Source organism: Mirounga angustirostris, unplaced genomic scaffold (genome assembly GCF_029215605.1).
Source record: "Mirounga angustirostris isolate CCGP_5_RB_7025 unplaced genomic scaffold, mMirAng1.0.hap1 SCAF_8, whole genome shotgun sequence".
NCBI lineage: Eukaryota > Metazoa > Chordata > Mammalia > Carnivora > Phocidae > Mirounga > Mirounga angustirostris.
Window position 1 is genome coordinate 76,415,475 of NW_026991716.1, and position 21,217 is coordinate 76,436,691.

The 21,217-nt window shown below is 49.4% G+C and overlaps 1 protein-coding gene across 1 annotated transcript in view; it reads right to left on the bottom strand.

Moving 5' to 3' along the window:
* Positions 1-20,947, bottom strand: part of GABRR2 (gamma-aminobutyric acid type A receptor subunit rho2) — a 45,992-nt gene extending 25,045 nt beyond the window's left edge. The window contains exons 1-2 of the mRNA XM_045866039.2: positions 20,713-20,947; positions 14,274-14,380 (exon numbers count right to left, since the gene is read on the bottom strand). Of these exons, the coding sequence (XP_045721995.1) occupies positions 14,274-14,380; positions 20,713-20,825 (220 nt within the window). The 5' untranslated portion in view covers positions 20,826-20,947. The remainder of the gene's footprint in view (positions 1-14,273; positions 14,381-20,712) is intronic.
* Between the last annotated feature and the right edge of the window lie 270 nt (positions 20,948-21,217).

Consider the following 21,217-nt stretch of genomic DNA (forward strand, 5'->3'; position numbering starts at 1 on the left):
AAGCCAGAAAGGGCAAGAAAACAGATTCTGTCTGGAAGCTCCAGAAAGGAGCACAACCACAACCCCACTGACACCGTAAGTTTAGCCCAGTGAGAACCACTTTGGACTTCTGAACAACAGAAGCATAAGATAATAGATTTGTGTTGGTTTAAGTCTCTAAGACCTACAGAGCACTAAGACAGTGCTCACCTCAAGAAAATATTTTTTTAGAGACAGAGTGTCCTGGGTGGACGGGGGAGAATCTGGAATCAGTGCCTCTGCCCCTGCGTGAACAGTCAAGAGTGTGTTCGTGGGATACCTCAGTAAGTACAAGGTATGCGTTCCACCGCTGACTCACCGAGGAAACAGCCTCGATCCCCTGTCCTGTGAAAATGAGTTTGCCTGTGAGCAGCCTTGCCCTTTTCCACGGACTCTGTGCTTCACTGTTTGGCGGAACCCCTCAGATATTCATCACTGAGAAAGGTTAGTAGGGCCTGTGCTGATAATGGGTGGGCAGAGACCCCAAGGAAGGAGGTGCCTGTTGTGGACTGAATGTTTCTCCCCCTGCCTCCCCCCGCCACATACACCAAATATGTATGTCGAAGCCTCGTTCCCATATGATGGGGTTAGGGGGTCGGGGCCTTCGGGAGGTGAGTAGTTCATGAGGGTAGAACCTCCACAAATAGGACTTATAAGAAAAGACAAGAGAGCTCGCTTCTCTCTCCCTTAACCCTGTGAGGACTCAGTGAGCAGGTGGCCATCTGCAAACTGGGAAGAGGACTCTCTCACCAGGAACCACATCAATGGCACCCTGATCTCAGACTTCCAGCCTCTAGGACGGTGAGAAATAAACTTCTGTTGTTTAAGCTGCCCAGTCTATGGTATTTTGTTAAAGCAGGATTTTTGGTGTTAGGACTTTAGGATCTAGGCTGGACTAGGTCGGGGGCTCTACCTTCGCTGGCAGCAACAGCCTCACCAGGCACATGTTAGCAATACGATTCTGGAGTCCTACCCCAGGACTCCCGAGCCAGAGGCTCTGGGCTGGGGCCCGGGAGTCTGGGTTTCCATAAGCACTGCGGCGATGCCAATCCACACTCGTGTGAGAACCTCTGGGTGGCTGACCTCTAAGGAGACTTCCGAAGTGAGATTTTACAATTTCCCATGCCCTCCTGGCCACTTTCCTTTTGCTGTCAAACTCTTCTGCTACCCATCTCCACCAGCTGTCTCCACCTCCTCCCTGTCCTCCCCTCCTGACCCTCGCTGAGTCCAGGAGTCTTCCTGGGGCCCAGGCCTCCTTGTTGAAACCCCTCCCTCTGTGGTCTCTGCGACAAAGCTCTTCCCGGAAGATGTACAGCTCCTCCCACAACCCACTCTCCCCTGAAAGCCCACACCAACTCTCATCGCCCCCCTGAGCCCCATCTCTGACCCAGACTCCAATAGCCAGATTGTTGTCAAAGACTAAAAGAGGTGTCCACTGGATATCTAACAATTTCGGGGTGCCTGGGTGGCTCAGTCGGTTAAGTGACTGCCTTCGGCTCAGGTCATGATCCTGGAGTCCCGGGATCGAGTCCCGCATCGGGCTCCCTGCTCAGCAGGGAGTCTGCTTCTCCCTCTGACCCTCCCCCCTCTCATGTGCTCTCTCTCTCTCATTCTCTGTCAAATAAATAAATAAAATCTTAAAAAAAAAAAAAGAATCAGAGGCTTAACCAACTGAGCCACCCAGGCGCCCCTATTTTTTTAAAGATTTTTTTTTTTTTAATTCATTCGAGACACAGAGATAGAGAGAGAGAGAGCATGAACAGGGGGAAAAGCACAGGGAGGGGGAGAAGCAGACTCCCTGCTAAGCAGGGACCCCAATGCAGGGCTTGATCCCAGGACCCTGGGATCACGACCTGAGCCGAAGGCAGACGCTTAACGACTGAGCCACCCAGGAGCCCCTCAAGAGATTCTCTTAATGTTGCCAGCCACACGAAAAGGAGAACTGGGGCGCCTGGGTGGCTCAGTCGGTTGGGCGACTGCCTTCGGCTCAGGTCGTGATCCCGGAGTCCCGGGATTGAGTCCCGCATCGGGCTCCCTGCTCGGCAGGGAGTCTGCTTCTCCCTCTGACCCTCCCCCCTCTCATGCTCTCTCTCAAATAAATAAAAATCTTAAAAAAAAAAGAAAAAAAAAGCTAGGGCGCCTGGGTGGCTCAGTTGGTTAAGCGACTGCCTTCGGCTCAGGTCATGATCCTGGAGTCCCTGGATCGAGTCCCGCATCGGGCTCCCTGCTCGGCGGGGAGCCTGCTTCTCCCTCTGACCCTCCCCCTCTCATGCTCTGTCTCATGCTCTCTCTCAAATAAATAAATAAAATCTTAAAAAAAAAAAAAATTCTCAAATTTAGCATCCCCCAACAGACTCGTTAGTGGGGCCCAGCATCCTGTTCACCTGGGCTCTCAGGTGGGGTCAAGTGAGGGATGGAGGGAGAGTGCCCCAAGGGCGATTGCAGGGGAGGGGCTGTTTGGGGGAGAGACCAGAGAGGAAATGTTCATTTCAGGGGAAGGGGTGAGGAGGAGCACAGCATGGGCGGCAAATTAGGATTTGTGCTCCAGAAGGGAAGGGCCAAGTGCACTAAGGAAGGACCAGAGGGGTCTCCTCCAAGGGCGATAGCTCCTGGGGACAAACGGCTGCTAGAGCCCCAGAAGCCAGCTTTCTCCCTAGCTTCAGCTCCCCAACCTCAAATGTAACAGTGAAGTGCTAGACCACCCCATGTGGGAGAGGAGGTGGAAGAGCCAGAGAGATCCAAGAAACACTCAACAGGAGGCCACAGCTTCAAAGAGAGCCATGACCTTGCCTTAAGCTGGCTCCATGGGCCTCACCAGGGTCAGATGAGTAACAGTTGAGGCCTTTGTGGCCAGACTCCTGCAGCTTAGAAGTCCAGGGTTGAATCCCTGCTAGGGAGGAGGCCACAGAGTAAAGCACGTGGAGAGCCCTGGGGCACTCACAGGTCTGGGTGCCCCAAACACAGAGGGCATCTTATATGGGAGTGGTTCTAAAGTATCATCCCAGGTGAAAAGCATCAGAATTATCTTAGAGACTTCCTTAGGAAGGCATCACATTAGAGATAGTCCAACCAGAGAAATAACTAGGCAGTAACCTTGCTAAGTGATGCAGCAATTGTGATATTGAGATATGACAAGAAATATAGATTTGGTCTTCTTCCCGGTTTCCTGGCACAGAGCTCTAAAAACCTTTGTAATTTCCTGAGGGACAGGGGTGAGAAGAGTAGCTTTTTTATTCATAAGACTTCCACCAAACATTTCTGAGTTTATGCTAATGAGGAGATAGTTCAGGATGGGGGCTGCTTATCAGGGGAACCAACTATGTGATTAGAGGGTTGGAACTTCCAGCTGCAGCCCCACTCACCAACCTCTGGGGAGAGGGGGTACTGGAGGTTGAGGGGACTACCAAGAGCCAATGATTTCATCAAGTATGCTTGTGTAATGGAACCTCTATAAAACCCTAAACAACAGGGTTTGGTGAGCTTCCAGGTTAGCAAACACATCCACATGCAGGGAAGGTGGCAGACCCCAACTCTGTGTGACAGAGTCCTTGCGCTCAGGACTCTTCAGTTCTTGCCCTGCAGACCTCTTCCTCTGGCTGCTCATCTGTGTCTTTTATATGCTTTATCCTATCAGTAATAACAAGCGAAGTATTTCCCTGAGTTCTATGAGCCATTACAGCAAATTACTGAACCTGCGGAGGGGGTTGTGGGAACCCCTGATTTTGTAGCCAACTCAGACTTGCACAGGTGACTTGGGAACCCACTACTTGCATTTGGTGTCTGAAGTGGAGGGGCAGTCTTGTGAGTGAAAGAGTGAATCTGCAATTCTTTCAAAGCAGAAAGTCCTGGGGCGCCTGGGTGGCTCATTCGGTTAAGCATCTGCCTTCGGCTCAGGTCATGATCGCAGGGTCCTGGGATCGAGTTCAGCATCGGGCTCCCGGCTCGGCGGAGAGCCTGCTTCTTCCTCTCCCACTGCCCCTGCCTGTGTTCCCTCTCTCGCTGTCTCTCTCTCTGTCATAAATAAATAAAATCTTAAAAAAAAAAAAAAAGCAGAAAGTCCTAGTGTTCAAAATAGCTGAGAGATGCCTTGTGTTAGAGGACAGGAATTAAACAGGGTTCTAGATGTGGACAGGCTGTTGGATGAAGCAGGACAGCAGGACATCATGGAGCAGGGAAGACGTGGACAGATAGATGCATGGATGTGCAGGAACTGAGAACATTCTAGGAGGGAAGAGTCATGGTTAGGTGTAGGGGGAGATGAGAGTGAGCTGGGCTGGACTGTGGAGTCTTCTGGAGCCAGCAGTGAGAAGCAGGGGCTGCATTTCCTCTTGAAGAATATGAGAAGCCTGCAGTTTGTGAGGGAACAGCACAGGGAAGCAAGGTTTCCAGAAGGTGAACCTGGCCATGGGGGGTGGGGGGAGGGGGAGAATTGCTATAAGCAGTGCTTCTAAACTTCTTATTTTATTACCCCTAAAGAGAACATTCTGATGGAATTTAAGGTTATCAATTAATTCAAATGAAATAATAAGAGAAAAGACTTTGTCGGGGAGGACTGAGCTTTGGAGGGCCACAAACCACTGTAAGGTGTGAGTCTTTTTCACCCCCCAAGAGCATGTTGAGAACTTCTGTTATGAGGCGGTGAGGCAGAGGAAGGAGGGGGCAGATCTGAGTGACCATTTGATGGATGAATTGATTCAAGCTGGTTGACTGGGAAGGGGAGAAGGGCAAATTCAGCAAGGGCTCCACACCTTCCAGCATGAGTCACCTGAGAAGGAGCTGACAGAAAATCGGCAGGTTCACTAAGTGAAGGCTAGAAGCATTGGGGTTTACAGTTATCACATGAGTTATCACATGAGCCAATGCTGCCTGCCTTCTTTCCTGAATTCAGTCCTTTGCTGTGTAAATTTAGCACTGGAAGGGTGTTCTCCTGTGTTCTAAAAACTGATGTGGGAAAGGTGAGCTATTGGCCTAGCCAGTACCCCAACCTGCCCCTGGTCACAGGCTGGGTTCAGTCCCCCAGTCTCTCTGAGTCACTCAATCTCAACCCACCCAACACTGACCTATGGGTTTGCCCCTCCAGGCTTGCTCTCCTCCCTGCCCAGTGCTGGCGAGCCTACCTCTATGGACAGCAACAGCACTTGCAGGCCCACCTGCAGGGTCTCAAACTCAAAATAGGCAAGAGTACAACCAGAGACCCATAGGCCATATGCTTGAATATCTGAAGGTTATAAGGTACTGCAACATGACATATAGCCTATCCTACCTCTTTGGCGAATACACCTTCACAACAACCCCAAAGGCCAAGTCCACCTTCAGAACTCAGACTCCTCAGAGTTTCAGGCCGGCACATGGCGGGGCAGGGAGCCCCCGAGCCACCTTTCTTTCCCTACCCCCAGCAGCACCCTGCATGCAGAAGAGCCTCTTGCGCGTGCATGTGGACACTCCCACTCACATATGTAAGCTCCATCCCACCCCCTTCCAACAACTATGCCTCGGTCACCTCTCAGAAGGAGGGGTGCACCCATGGATGATGCAGTCCCCCTGGGGGCTTGCCTAGGGAAGAGTCCTGTGCAGCTCCTGGAAACAGGCTCAAGGTAGTGTGGACAGGTGAGTCCAAGTTCCTGCACTCAGATGTGGCCAGGAGGGAGACCCCGCGTGGGCACAGCCTCTCGGCCCCACAGAGCGCAGCCTGAGGCAGGTGTGTGGCCAGATCAGGGCCACAGCCGCCCCGTTGCCTGGGCCTAAGGCTGCTGCTGACAACAACGGGTCCCTGGCTCCTGCCCTCTGGCTGGGTGCATCCGCTGAAGGTGCCAGTAGGTATCAGGAGGCGAAGGAGACTGAGAGGAACTGCTTCTCTCCCGGGTGACTCCCTGAAGGCCTACAGGTTGCAGCCCTCTCCCAGGGCCCACAGCTTTAGATTTTTTCCAGATTCCGGTAACTGCTCTCTCCTCTCACCCTTCAGGCCTCAGCCTGGTAATAGCTCCACTTGCAGTACATTAAACTCTCTCCCCTCTCCCCCTCTGAGCCATCCGTCTCTTCTTTTGCTGTTACTCAGTCTTCTCCCAAGTGCTTTTCCCTGATGCTGCAGCTCAGTGAATGGTCTCCCCCAGGGCAGACGCTTAGGTGTCCCTGGTTCCCTGATGACAACAGAGGCTGTTTCCCTTCTCAGCATCTCTCAAACCCCTCCGTTCTCTCTATGGCCTTAGCTTAATCTCTCCCGGGCTCTGTTCTGGACCAGAAGTGGCCAGCCAGGGGCCAGCATCCACTTTAACTGCTCCAGCATCCTCCCACACGCCCGCAGTGAGCTTCCTAAAGCACACGTCTTCCCAGAGCTGCCCCTGCCCGGCCGCCTGATCTCTCTGTGCCCACCTCACACACACACATAGGTTAGATAGAGTCCAGCCACGCGGAGCTGCTCATATTCCCCTGACACACTTCATCTTTATCTAAGAGCACCTTTCTCCCTGGTTTGTCCTTTGTCCTTCTCCTTTTTCTGCTCACTGGGCTCACCCACTAAGCATCTTTCCAGACTCATGGCAAGCATCGCCTCCTGAGTGAAGGCATCTCTGGTTCTCTCTCTGAACAGAACTGATCATTCCCTCAGTCCCCCCACTCCATCAGAAGCGATGTCCTACATTTCTTCATCATTTCTGTTTCCTCAGTAGACTGTTAGCTTCTTGAGAACAATCTAGCTTGTCAGGCAAAGTCACTGAATGTAAAGGACTCCAACAGCACCTGCTTCCCAGGCAAGGGTGGATCCTTGGTGTTCTTCCTCCCTGGCTCCTCAGAGCAGCAGCTCCCTGGTGCCCATGCCTAGACCCTGCTGCGTGCACCCTATAGCTCCCATACTTTCCTTCCCGGCACAATCTGACATCCTGATGTGAGGATCTCATTAACACTGGTCTTCCTCACTAGAGCATAAAAACTCCAAAGACTGTGGCTATCTTGCTCACCACTGGGTCCCCAGATACCACAGACCCTGCTGACACATAATAACAGCTCAAAAAGTATGGGGCTAGAAAAAGCATTTGACAAAGTACAGCATCCTTTCTTGATCAAAACTCTTCAGAGTATAGGCATAGAGGGTACATACCTCAATATCATAAAAGCCATCTATGAAAAACCTACAGCGAATATCATTCTCAACGGGGAGAAACTGAGAGCTTTCCCCCTAAGGTCAGGAACACGGCAGGGATGTCCACTATCACCACTGCTATTCAACATAGTATTGGAAGTCCTAGCCACAGCAATCAGACAACAAAAAGAAATAAAAGGCATCCAAATCGGCAAAGAAGAAGTCAAACTCTCACTCTTTGCAGATGATATGATACTTTATGTGGAAAACCCCAAAGACTCCACCCCAAAACTGCTAGAACTCATACAGGAATTCAGTAAAGTGGCAGGATATAAAATCAATGCACAGAAATCAGTGGCATTCCTATACACCAACAACAAGACAGAAGAAAGAGAAATTAAGGAGTCGATCCCATTTACAATTGTACCCAAAACCATAAGATACCTAGGAATAAATCTAACCAAAGAGGCAAAGGATCTGTACTCAGAAAACTATAAAATACTCATGAAAGAAATTGAGGAAGACACAAAGAAATGGAAAAACATTCCATGCTCATGGATTGGAAGAACAAATATTGTGAAGATGTCAATGCTACCTAGAGCAATCTACACATTCAATGCAATCCCCATCAAAATACCATCCACTTTTTTCAAAGAAATGGAACAAATAATCCTAAAATTTGTATGGAACCAGAAAAGACCCCGCATAGCCAGAGGAATGTTGAAAAAGAAAAGCAAAGCTGGCGGCATAACAATTCCGGACTTCCAGCTCTATTACAAAGCTGTCATCATCAAGACAGTATGGTACTGGCACAAAAACAGGCACATAGATCAATGGAACAGAGTAGAGAGCCCAGAAATGGACCCTCAACTCTATGGTCAACTAATCTTCGACAAAGCAGGAAAGAATGTCCAATGGAACAAAGACAGTCTCTTCAACAAATGGTGTTGGGAAAATTGGATAGCCACATGCAGAAGAATGAAACTGAACCATTTCCTTACACCACACACAAAAATAGACTCCAAATGGTTGGAAGACCTCAATGTGAGACAGGAGTCCATCAAAATCCTAAAGGAGAACACAGGCAGCAACCTCTTCAACCTCAGCCGCAGCAACTTCTTCCTAGAAACATCGCCAAAGGCAAGGGAAGCAAGGGCAAAAATGAACTATTGGGACTTCATCAAGATAAAAAGCTTTTGCAAAGCAAAGGAAACAGTCAACAAAACCAAAAGACAACCGACAGAATGGGAGAAGATATTTGCAAATGACGTATCAGATAAAGGACTGGTATCCAAAATCTATAAAGAACTCATCAAACTCAACACCCAAAGAACAAAGAATCCAATCAAGAAATGGGCAGAAGACATGAACAGACATTTTCCCAAAGAAGACATCCAAATGGCCAACAGACACATGAAAAAGTGCTCAATATCGCTCAGCATCAGGGAAATCCAAATCAAAACCTCAATGAGATACCACCTCACACCAGTCAGAATGGCTAAAATTAACAAGTCAGGAAACGACAGATGTTGGCGGGGATGCGGAGAAAGGGGAACCCTCCTACACTGTTGGTGGGAATGCAAGCTGGTGCAGCCACTCTGGAAAACAGTATGGAAGTTCCTCAAAAAGTTGAAAATAGAGCTACCATATGATCCAGCAATTGCACTACTGGGTATTTACCCCAAAGATACAAAAGTAGGGATCCGAAAGGGTACGTGCACCCCGATGTTTATAGCAGCAATGTCCACAATAGCCAAACTGTGGAAAGAGCCAAGATGTCCATCAGCAGATGAATGGATAAAGAAGAAGTGGTATATATATACAATGGAATATTATGCAGCCATCAAAAGGAATGAGATCTTGCCATTTGCAATGACGTGGATGGAACTGGAGGGTATTATGTTGAGCGAAATAAGTCAAACAGAGAAAGACATGTATCATATGACCTCACTGATATGAGGAATTCTTAATCGCAGGAAACAAACTGAGGGTTGCTGGAGTGGGGGGTGGGGTGGGAGGGATGGGGTGACTGGGTGATAGACACTGGGGAGGGTATGTGCTCTGGTAAGCGCTGTGAATTGTGCAAGACTGTTGAATCTCAGATCTGTACCTCTGAAACAAATAATGCAATATATGTTAAGAAAAAAAAAAGAAGAAGAAGGTAGCAGGAGGAGAAGAATGAAGGGGGGGAAATCGGAGGGGTAGATGAACCATGAGAGACGATGGACTCTGAAAAACAAACTGAGGGTTCTAGAGGGGAGGGGGATGGGAGGATGGGTTAGCCTGGTGATGGGTATTGAGGAGAGCACATTCTGCATGGAGCACTGGGTGTTATGCACAAACAATGAATCATGGAACACTACATCTAAAACTAATGATGCAATGAATGGGGATAATATAAGAATAAAAACACTAAAAAAAAAAAAAAGTATGGGGCTTTTTTTTTTTTTTTTTAATAAGCTCCACACTCAACATGAGGCTTGAACTCAATGACCCTGAGATCAAGAGTCGCATGCTCTACCGACTGAGCCAGCCAGGCTCCCTGCAGCTCAACAAATATGTCTCTGTCTTATGAACAGAAGTATTTTGGTTGGAGAACCTAACCTACTTTGTTGCCCCCATTCTTCTTGATCAGCCTGACAAACTCCTTGGGTATAATTCAAAATAATCCGTGATGACCCTCCATCCCTCCTGGACCTCCCCTGTATACAATTTGAATTAAAAATCAGTATTGTGCAGGTGAGAATGTAAAAGTCGCAGCTGCTGTAAAAGAAAATGGGGAGGGTCCTCAAAAAAGTAAACAGAACTACCATATGATCCAGCAATTCCACTTCAGAATATACCCCAAAGAATTCAAAGCAGGGTCTCACACAGCTATGCGCACACCTGTGTTCATGGCAGCATTATTCACAATAGCCGAAAGGTGGAAACACCCCAATATCTGCTAACGGATGAATGGATAAACAAAATGTGATCTATACATCCAGTGGAATATTATCTGGCTTTAAAAAGAAAGGACATTCTGACCCATGCTACAACATGGGTGAGCCTTGAGGACATTATGCTAAATGAAATACACAAAAATCGGTCAAAAACTGGATGATTCCACTTACATAAGGTACCTAGAGTAGTCAAATTCATAGAGACAAAAAGTAGAATGGTGGTTGCCAGGGGCTGGGAAAAGAGGAAAGAATGGGAGTTAAGTGTTTAATGGGTACAGAGTTTCAGTTTGGGAAGATGAAAAATTCTGGAGACGGATGGTGGTGGTGGTTGAGGAACAGTACCACAGACCTGTACCCTTAAAAATGGTTAAAATGGTAAATTCTATGTTCTTTCAAAATTTATTTTACCATAATTTTTTAAAGTACATTTAAATAAATAATTAAAAAAAACCCAGCATTGTAACCTATCTCCTAACACGTGGAGGAGACCCCCCAGGTCTCTGGAGCTTCCTTTAACCAGGACACATAATGAATCAGGCAGATGGGAGCTTAGGCAAAGTATTTTCGTTTCAACTGATCCCTGGGATTATTAGGAAGCTGCCAGATTTTTAATCTTTTCTCTTTCCAGACTGAAAAGGTCACCCATGGGGTATCTAACCTTAGATAAATTCTTCTCTATCAACTACTTTTAAACATCAATCCACAAGGAAGCTCCTCTTAAGGAAATAAAATAGAAAAGACAGGAATAAGACATCCCCCACACTAGCAACAGACATCTTTGTTCATATGACCTGCTTAGTGTGCATGGGTGCAAATCGGGAGAGGGGTCAGGATGGGTTCAGGCTCTGCTTCTCCCCAGGGGCCTGGCACAGGGCTGTCCACAAGGAAGGAGTGCCTTCTGTTACTTGCCCAGAGTCACCTAGGTGCTGTCTGCCAGCCTCCTTGCTCAGAGACCTGCCTGCCACCTGGGCAGTGTCCCCCACCCAAGGATGAGGTGCTGGGTAGAATGGGACCCTCAGGAGCACCTGCACCTTCTTGGCTCTAAACCATCTCTAGATACCCCACACTCCTGGATGACCCCATCCCACCTGCTTGGCCTGGACTCCCTGCAGTCACAAGCCGTCTTATCTATGGGCGGGTGAGAGTGTGGAGTCCGACACCTTGCTATCTGCTCCTTTCCCCCGCCTCAGCCAAGTGATGTCTGGAAACCCAGGAAAACCCTGCATAGGATAAAAGGTGACCAGAGGACCAAATGCCCTGGGGGAGGGGGGTGGAAAGAGGGAGAAACTGCCCCCACCCTGGGCTTTGGGAACTGAGATCTGATGTGTAGGAGCCTCAGGTCTCATCATACCTGGCAGAGGTGACTCCTCCTTCCCCTGCAGCTTCCCCCAAACTCAGGGCCTTCCCAGCCTCAGACGCTTACGCTTACTTGGACAGGGGCAGGGGACTGTCCTGACCTTTCACCCTGAGGGGCCCCTTTCATGGGCCCAGCGGTGGCAGGGATCAGGGCACAGGAAGTCCGATTTGCTATTGGGACGCGGCTGGAGGAAGGAGCACCCAGCCTGGGGCTGCAGCCTGTTGGATGATTCTGCTCCGAGCCAGGTTTTCCAGGAACATGGCGACGCTTCACCTGCTATTCTTGAGAGCTAGCCCCTGGTTTCCTGGCTTTCTCCTGGAGGAGGGGCCTTTTTTTTTTTTTTTTTTAAGATTTTATTTATTTATTTGAGAGAGAGAATGAGAGACAGAGAGCATGAGAGGGAGGAGGGTCAGAGGGAGAAGCAGACTCCCTGCCGAGCAGGGAGCCCGATGCGGGACTCGATCCAGGGACTCCAGGATCATGACCTGAGCCGAAGGCAACTGAGCCACCCAGGCGCCCCAGGAGGGGCCTTTTTATGAGGCTTTCAGTTCTGTAGCTTATATCCCAGATGAAACCAAAGTTCTGTTCCTGGCTGTTCTGTAGCTACCTCCTAAGCCCCCGGACCCCCAGCTCTTCTTCTTTCCCCCAGGTAAACTGAGGGTACTGACCAGGTGCCTGCTCAGGCTCCTGCCAGCAGCAACAGCCTCCAGTGGAAAGTGACTACAAGTCCTTCGGGATATTACCTGCACCGTACACACACACCTGCCTCACAAAAGTGTGCACTGAGGTAGGGCCACATTAGGACTTTTGAGGGCCCTGGGAAATTTTGCTTTCATGGGATCCTTCCTCCATAAAAAATGTTTTTAAAAAAAGCGTATTTTATTTAAAACTGGGGGGTGCCTGGGTGGCTCAGTCGTTAAGCGTCTGCCTTCGGCTCAGGTCATGATCCCAGGGTCCTGGGATCGAGCCCCGCATCTGGCTCCCTGCTCGGCGGGAAGCCTGCTTCTCCCTCTCCCACTCCCCCTGCTTGTGTTCCCTCTCTCGCTGTCTTTCTCTCTGTCAAATAAATAAATAAATAATCTTAAAAAAAATTTTTTTTAAATTGGTATGAGGTGAATATATAATTATATAAGATATATCTTAAAACATTTTCTTCTACCTAACATTGCATTTTTTTATTATTTTAAAATAAAATATTTTCAGAGGCTTCTAAGAGTATCATTGTGAGCATTTGACACTATGCCTACTCCGCCTGATGGCCATGTCAGCCCTGTGTTGAGGGACATACAGGTAGAAGGGACAAGAAAGAGCCTCAGCCAGGAGGGAGAGCCTAACCTCAGCGGGAGTGTGACCTGAGCCAGTCCCTTCGCCTCTTGGGCCTCAGTTTCCCCATCTAGGGAAAACAATAGTAGCTACCTCACGGAGCAGTTGTGAGGACTAAAATAAGATCCTGTACGTACATAACTTGATTAGAATGGTGCCTGGCAGAGAAAAATCACTATAAAAGCATTAGGTGTCATTAATACTATTGTGTATTATTGTTCTAGCCGCTTAGCTGACCCTCTGTATCTTAACTCTACGAGAAAGGCAAAGTGGAGCTTCGTGCTGACAGGGACGTCTCAGACCTCCTGGAGCAGATACAGCTATTTTAGAGCTGCTTATTCATGAAAATTTTGTTTTCCTAAAATTCCCTGTCAGCATTACTATGGCCCCCGGGGGAACCAGCACCACCAGAGAGAGGGCGGCCTCCTGACCTGAGCCCATGGTGAGCAGCATTCCTGGGCAGGAAGAAGAGGCCCAGGGCCATAATCTGCCTCCTCCTTTTATCCTTCTGCTCAGCAGGTGTCAGAGCTCAGGGATTGAGTGGGAAGTTTTGAGGCCTTTTAAATGCAAAGGCTTCTGGGATAAATGAATGTCTAATCTCTTAACAGTCACCCAGAGGAAGGCCTGACAGCTGTGTTTTTCTAACAGGACCATGAACCTTTATGTGTCAGGGGCTTGAGATATATGATCTTTAATCCTGACAACCCGCGCCCCATGACAATGATGATGTAGGGATTACTATCCCCATTTTACAAGCCAGCAAACAGAGGCTCAGAGAGGGTCTGTGACTTGCCCACAGATCACCCCTACCTCTCCAGGGACCTAAGAGAAGATCTGGAAAGGGAGATAAAGGGAAAAGGAAGCCAGCTGGCCCAGGTCTGCGTTGGCCGGGGCCCACTGGCCGAAATGCTCTGGGCCTCAGTTTCCCAAATCCACAAATCAGGGGGCATTGGCCCCACATCTCATGCATTCTGCTCTTCTCACCCCACTCCCCCCTGCCTGGTCAGAACAGATGGTGAACTCCTTTCCTGGCCTGCCTGTGGCATTTCTCCAGTTCTTGGAAGGGACAGCCACCAGCCTTGCACCACCCCTCCCTGAGTCCAAAGCAGCAACGCGCCCTTGGGAGCAAGTCTGCCTGGGGCCTTATAATGGGTTCAATTGTTGTTGCTGCATTGAAAGGCAGGTGACCTTCAAAACCCCAAATTCCCAGCTAATCATAGGGTTGGCTGAGCAGGGGAGCCATTCTGTGTCCAGACTCTCCAGGCTGGCTCATATTTTAGGAAAAGAGAGTTGGCAGCCGCAGGGCAGGTCCACTCCGGATGTAAACAGTTTAGCCGTCGGCAACACTTCCGTCGGCCCCCTTCTCTGCTCACTTCTTCCAGCTCTTCTCTCCTTGGGAAAATGAGAGACCCTGGAAGCCCAATTGGGCTTCTGTGACTGTGAGTGGGAAAATCAGGGTCCCACGGGAGGGCTGTGCCTGAGAGAACGGGACAGAGCATCAGCAGGGAGCCCCTGGGGACCAGGCCCCACCCCGACCAAGGCAAGCACTCAACCCTACCTCCAAAGGCGGGCCTCATGGAGAAATCGTGGTCCTCCACTCTGAGAAGTGGCTGAGGTTTTCCCTTGCGGATTTTGGTCACGTCAAGGTTCTTCTTATATAGGTGACTGCAAAGACAAGCAAGAGACATATTTTCAGTGGTCCACAAAGGCATTTGGGGAGAATACTCCCTGCAGGATCTTCCCGTTAGGCACCTTTTCTCCATCCGCTGAAGGCTACACACACACACACACACACACACACACACACCCCTCCCCACCCACCCTGTCCCCCCAGGTCCTCCCTCAAGGACCCTGGGATCATGACCTGAGCCGAAGGCAGATGCTTAACTGACTGAGCCACCCAGGCGCCCCTCTTTCCAAATCTTCTTTATTTTTTTTTCCTCACCACAACCACACGTAATCCCAAAGCAGTAAAATCCAAAATATTCTAAAACAATATTCTATTGACGTGATCATCACTAAACAAAAAGACAAGAGAAGGGAGAAGGAAAGGGAGAGAGGGAGGGAGGGAGGAAGGATGGATTTGTGTCTGACAAGATGTGAGATCTAATTCTCGACAGAAGAAACGAAACAACCTTATCAGAAGTCAGTGTTATTGTAAATGTTGTTATGTGTAGGACATTTAAGGACTCTAGTAAATGAAGAGATTTGGGGTTGAATGTTTGTTGTTTATTTATGTATACATCCCCAATTTACTCTCAGTGTTCTTATCACGCTTTTTTTTTCTTTTTAGAGAAAGGGGCATATTTCCTGTTTAAACTCTGTAAGAGGGAAGTAACATGTTTCCTCTCTCGAGGTCCTGTTCTTTGAGACATCTTTCTATGAAGTCCTTCTTAACTTTCATTCTCTGTCATCTCTGCCCAGATGGTGTAATTTGTTGGGAGGTCTAAAGCCGTGCTGATCAATAAAGTAGCCACTAGGTCCATGTGGTTGTTTAAGCCAATTAAAATTTAATTAAATTAAAATTTAATCAATTAATACAATAAGGTCCATTAATAAAATAAAATTACTTTATTTAATTATACTAGCCTTACTTATGTGCTTAATAGCCACACGAGGCTGGCGGCTACTATGTTGGATAGTGAGATCTATAACATTTCCACAGTCTCAGAAGTTTTCTTACGCAGTGCTGGTCTAAAGGTTGGTCTGCCCTCCACCCCCCAGCCCCCCCAAGAAGCAGATTCCCCTCTAAGTTGCACTCCCCACCTCACAGCGCTACCCTCACAGCCACCATTCTCCCTCAGAAGCAGGGGCAGTGGTAGTATTTTCACTTCCTTCAGCCTTGCGGGTCACTGGGGGCTTGGCACAGATGCCTGACCCTCCGGGCACAGCCCTTGACCTCTGCTCTCAAACGCCCTGACCCTCCGGGCACAGCCCTTGACCTCTGCTCTCAAACGCCCTCACCCCAGCTTCCTCAGCAGCTCCCTTCCCCACGGCTCCTCCTCGCCAGCCTCCAAACTGGGTTCAAGTTTCTCCTCCCTTGAACCCAAACTAAGGAGAAAGTCTGTCTAGGCCGCACATCCTCCTCACGCAAAATTTATTGAAAAGTGGTAGCATTAGAGGTGTGGTAGTTATATTTGTCTTTAAACTTTTTCTTTAAAAAAAATGAGGTCTTCCCCCTCCTAATAAATCCATAATCCTCCCAGAGAGCTATGCGCCACAGGCCACGGCCGCCTCCTCACTCCCAAGCACTTCCCGCCCCGCTTGTGCTGGACCCGAGGCCCTGCGGGAACTCGTGCTCAGTGCTGGCTTCTCGGCCACTCGGAGGACCATGCCTCTGCTAGAAACCTGGGCTTTCAGGACCAGGCACTGGGCGGTCCTCCTATCACCTGAGAGTTCGTTCTCAATCTCCACTGCTGCCTGCCTGCCCTCAGCATCCCCCCCTTAAACGCTAAGAGCCCCAGGGCCCTCTCCCAGCCGCCTCCTCTTCTCCCTCCACACCCTCTTTGGCAGGCCAGCCTACGCCGTTGGTGGCTTCAGTTGTCATTAGCATGTGGACAATTCCTAAATGAGTACCCCCTGCTCTACATCCTTTATCCAGCTGCCTGACTGATGATCCCCCGAGGGATATCCTACAGGCATTTAAACAACACACCTCTAGCTGGGTTTGGGACGTGCTCAGTTTGAGGTGGTCTAGGCTGCAGGATGAGAGGGCATTCAATAAAGGGGGAAGGGAAGGAAGAGGCGCTGGAGTGGGCGAGAGAGGCCGCAGGGGCACGCGGGGACCAGGCCAGGCAGGGCCTTGAAGGTCATGTTAAGGCTTCTGCCTTTACCCAAAGGCGATGGGAAAACGCTGAAGGTGTTAAGCAGTTGGAGGAAGAAGCCACGATCAGAGTTGCTTTTAGACAACAAGCCCGTTGGAGGGAAGTCCAATGTAATGTCTTCCTCCCACTTAGCTGGCATATGGAAGCCAAGTCCAGTTCCCTTGAAGCGAGGCGGCCACTGTTAGGGCACCTCCACGGAGCTGTCTTCCACAGTCTCTGCCCCAAGCCTGGCTCCACAAGTCAGGAGGGACCAGGCCCAGTGCCCCGCACAGCAACTGCGTGACAGGCCACATTCAACATCCCAGCAAAGACACCCCGGAAAGGAGGAGGAAGAGCTCGGCCTTAGGGCTTAGCAGATCACAGACATTAAATTGTGAGTGCGGCCAGCGCCCTACCCCTCTGCCTCTCGGGGAGCAAATCCCTGCTGGCCAGGAGTTTCCATCTCCATTTAGAGGGGAGGATTAGGGAGCGGAAGTCCCAGAATTCCAGCCCCCTTGCAGGACAGAGGAGATTGAAATGCTTGTGCCATTAATGAGGGCCCAGAACTGGGTGGTTTTTGTTTTTTGTTTTTTTAAAGGAACCAGTTACTTGATAACTCAGGCCACTACTATCCCCAGCCGTGGGCTATTTGTGTGAGCCAGATGCCCTCAGCTTATCCTTCCAGTGCCCAGATGCCTTGGCCCGAAGACCCCAGACTCCAGGGGCCATACCCCAAGTCCCAGCCCAACGCGGGGCAGCCAGAACCTCCACGGGCCCTCAGTCCAGCCTCAGGTGGAGAGAGAGGAAAAACGTGCTCACCACACCTTTGAGAGGCAGGGCTGGGGCCACCGTGCTGAGGTTTACTTAGTAGCCATAATAGCAGGCATGACGACCATGCCCGTATGCATCACCCCCTCTCTGTGCAGGCCCTGAGCTGCGGTTACCCCCTCATCCCAGTGGGGGAGGTCTCACGACCACCCCTTTTCAGTTGGAGAAATGAGGTTCAGAAAGATCAGGAAACATGGCCATGGCCAGGGGAGCCACAGAACCAGGGTCCAAACCTGGTTTCCCTGACTTCCTGCCCCCGCCCCCCCCATCCTTCCCCAGGCCTCTGGGAGGGTGAGGATCACTGGGCAGCGGGAAAGCAAAGGTGCTCCTGGACCCAGCACCACGTGAGTCACGACGCAGACCAAGAGAAGGCTGGCCACAGGGGCTGCAAAGGGGAGAGGAAATACGGAAGGGGCCTCCAGGCTCTGGGACCAGGAGGCACCAGAGAATGTTATCCGGGGAGAGCCCCGACCCCCAGAGCCCACAGCTAGGTTCATTTTCAGATCTCCAGGGAGAAGGACCCCTCTTGCGGAGGGCGGGGGGTGGGGGCGCGGTGTCACGTGGACAGGAGGCCAACTTAGGTAGTGTGCAGGGAGGAGCCGGACTGAAGCTGGAGGCTGAGAGGCAGGGAGAAGAGAGCAAAGGGAATAGCTAGGAGAAAACAGGTTCAGGGGGCAGCAGTTCCATGAAGGGGGACACGAAGGGTGGGAAAACTGGAAGCAGTTTTGGAAAAAGCACCTACTGGGCAGAATAATTATTTTGCGAGGGTGCCTTGGACGGAGTGATACAGAAGGTATATAGGTTAGAAAAGATCCTAACTCTGTGTGTATGTGTGTGTGTGAGAGAGAGAGAGAGAGAGAGAGACTGGGTGAAATCCTATGTATGGTGTATGGTATGTGTGTGTAAGACCGTGTGAGGTAGGAGGGGGGGGACAAGACTTCAAAGAAAAGAAGCTACCCTACAGAGATGAAGTGCTCTAAAAGCCACATCATTTTGTTCCTGTTTATTCGTACAGCTTAACTTGTGTGTCAATGATGAATGTAATTTTTTAGTCAGACACTTGGCTGAAATTTTTCACAGACAGACACAGCTTGATGATTGTCTGAGTGTGCACCTGCCCTGGTGGATTTAGAAAGGCCTAGAATCATGTTTCCTGATGTGACATTTTCTGTATCCTCTCTCCCAGCCTCCCTTCAATAATTATTTTTTATTTGTTGAATGTGTAGGTTCATCTTTTCTTCCACTTTAACACCCCCTGGGATGGATTTCAGGAAACTCTCCTCACCCCTAAGGGTCGGATTCAGTCTGTCCCCAAGCTCATGCTGGTGTCTGGGAATGACTGTGGGTCTTCTGAGGAGTGACACGGGTGTGACAGCCCAGGCTGCCGAGTAGGATCCGTGAGGATCCGTGAGGATCCCTGAGGGGCTCGTGCTGAACCCCAGCACTGTTCTCAGGGAATAGACAAGTCCATACAATGCTTTTCCTCTAGGCTGAGAAAATCAGGAAACCTACCTCCCAGCCCAGGGGGCGGGGGGGGGAATCACTAGCCAGCTGTGTGAATTACCCACCGCAGCCAGCTGACTTCTCAACATCCATAAAACTGAAACTGTGTTTCCCAAAATACGAATCCCACAAGATAGTCCAAAAAGAGCAGGTTGGTTTTTTTTTGTTGTTTTTTTTTTGTTTTTTTTTTGTTTTAAAGATTTTATTTATTTGAGAGAGAGAGAATGAGAGAGAGAGAGAAAGCACTTGAGAGGGGGGAGGGTCAGAGGGAGAAGCAGACTCCCTGACAAGCAGGGAGCCTGATGCGGGACTCGATCCAGGGACTCCAGGATCATGACCTGAGCCAAAGGCAGTCGCTTAACCAACTGAGCCACCCAGGCGCTCCTGTTTTTTTTTTTTAAACTGCATAATTTACTTTCCTCTTCAAGATTCAGAATGTCTATTTGCATAATAAAGGTTCTAGAAGCTGTAATCAAGACAGCTATTTAAAATTATCTAAACCAGAGTTTCCCAAGTTTCTTTGACCCCAAAACCCTTTTTCACACAACACCTGTTCACATCTCACTTAGAGTGCAGAGGAATTGCTGGATCACGTGACCCCCGAGGTCCCTTCCAATTTAACAGCCTGTGATTCTGGCGATATCACCAGGACGAGACTTGCAGGGCAGTGCCTCCTTCCTGTCATCCCGGACAAGTTTTATCTGTTTGCTTTCTGTGTGACTAGGCTTAGGCCCTGCAGGGTATGTACCTCCCCAGAGCGGCAATCTCCAAAGCGGCCATACACCTGGGGTGCTAAAGATGGTCCACTGGGATGCAGAAAGTAGAGATTGTAACTGCTACTGGTAGTTTTTATCTAAAAATAAGGAAGCAGTCAAGTTTTACTTTAATATACATATGCATAATAGTATATGTATATAATTTATAAGTAAATATATTGGAGGGACAATTTCCAAAAATTGTCACCAATAGTGGAGCCTGATTACAAATAAAAGCCAGTGACCCAGAAAATGTGCCTCCATATATTAGTTTATATTCACGATCACTAGTTCTCACAATGCTTAGTAGAATGGAGAACAGATGTGTGACATCTCACACATGCTGTCTCCATCTCAGCGGCTTGCTCTTTTCTGCATGCTCAACAGTCGTGTCTACATCAGGCCTGGAGTATCAGGTTTTGTACATCCGTTCAAACAAACTTACTAAGGAACTTCGATTTGGAAATGTCATGATTTTTAATGCAAATTCCGGGCCTAACCAGTATCTTGGAAATGTTTCCATTACATCGTGCAACGGCAGTTCCTGTTGCCCACACATGTATTTCTGATAACCTAGCAAATTTCAAATACCTTTTTCAGATTGCAACAGTGAAATGAAACCCAATACCGTTATAAAGCTGTTCCCAGTCCAATCATTGAAAGATGACAACTCTCGGTTACATTTTTTCTTAATAGTTCAAACTAAATGCCTATCTACAGCGCCCCCCCCCAAAGTTCTTGAGTGCAATTACTCAGCAGGCCCCCCATGTCCCTACAGGATGTCATCCTGAGGAACAAAGCAGCACAAGCCGAGAAGTACAAGAGGTTTTACCCACGAAATCTTCAACCACCTGCCTCAAATCAAAATGCTTGGACAGAACACAGATACCAGAACAAAATGCTCAATGCAGTCTAGCTTTGCTCTCTTGTGATGCTAGAGAATATTTGTGCTCCAAGAGAGACTGTTTTCAGTGAAGTGGTGGCCCCATCTACCTCTGGCTGGAAAACAGATGCCAGCGGGACAATGTAACCTCAGCCCTCCTGGGGACTGCCCCTCTGTGCGCCGTGGCCGCCGGTGACCTTCCTCCCCTCCCACCCATGCCCTTACCTTGGCTTGGGCATTTCCAGCTGCCCTGTGCATCTCCTCCTCTTGGGCTTTCTGCTCTCCACAAGAGCCGTCAGACAAAACAAGAACAAAATGAGTCTTGTGAAATAAGGCATTCTGTGAACGTCTATGATGCCACAGCGGCTCTCCAGTAACCTGCAGCGGGGCGGACCCCCCGGGCTGCACCACGGATTCAGTCCATCGCTTTGTGACAGTGCTTCTCCAAGGGGCTGCAGGAGCATGACTGGCCGGACTGATTTTTCCCATTAAATATTCGATAGTGGTGCTCGTCCCACCCCAGCTGCCACCGCACTCCGCCCCCCCGCCCGCCCCAGGCGCGACACAAACACCAAGGCTTTGCCCTCCCTGCTGTTTAGTGATTGGCCATTAGTCAACAAGTTTGTCCTCCTGTGAAATTCTGCTTCCGCAGAGTCCCAGAGCAGCTTTGGCTAAAACTGTTACATAAAAAAAAAATTTTTTTTTTTTAAACCTCTTGAGCATGCCAGCT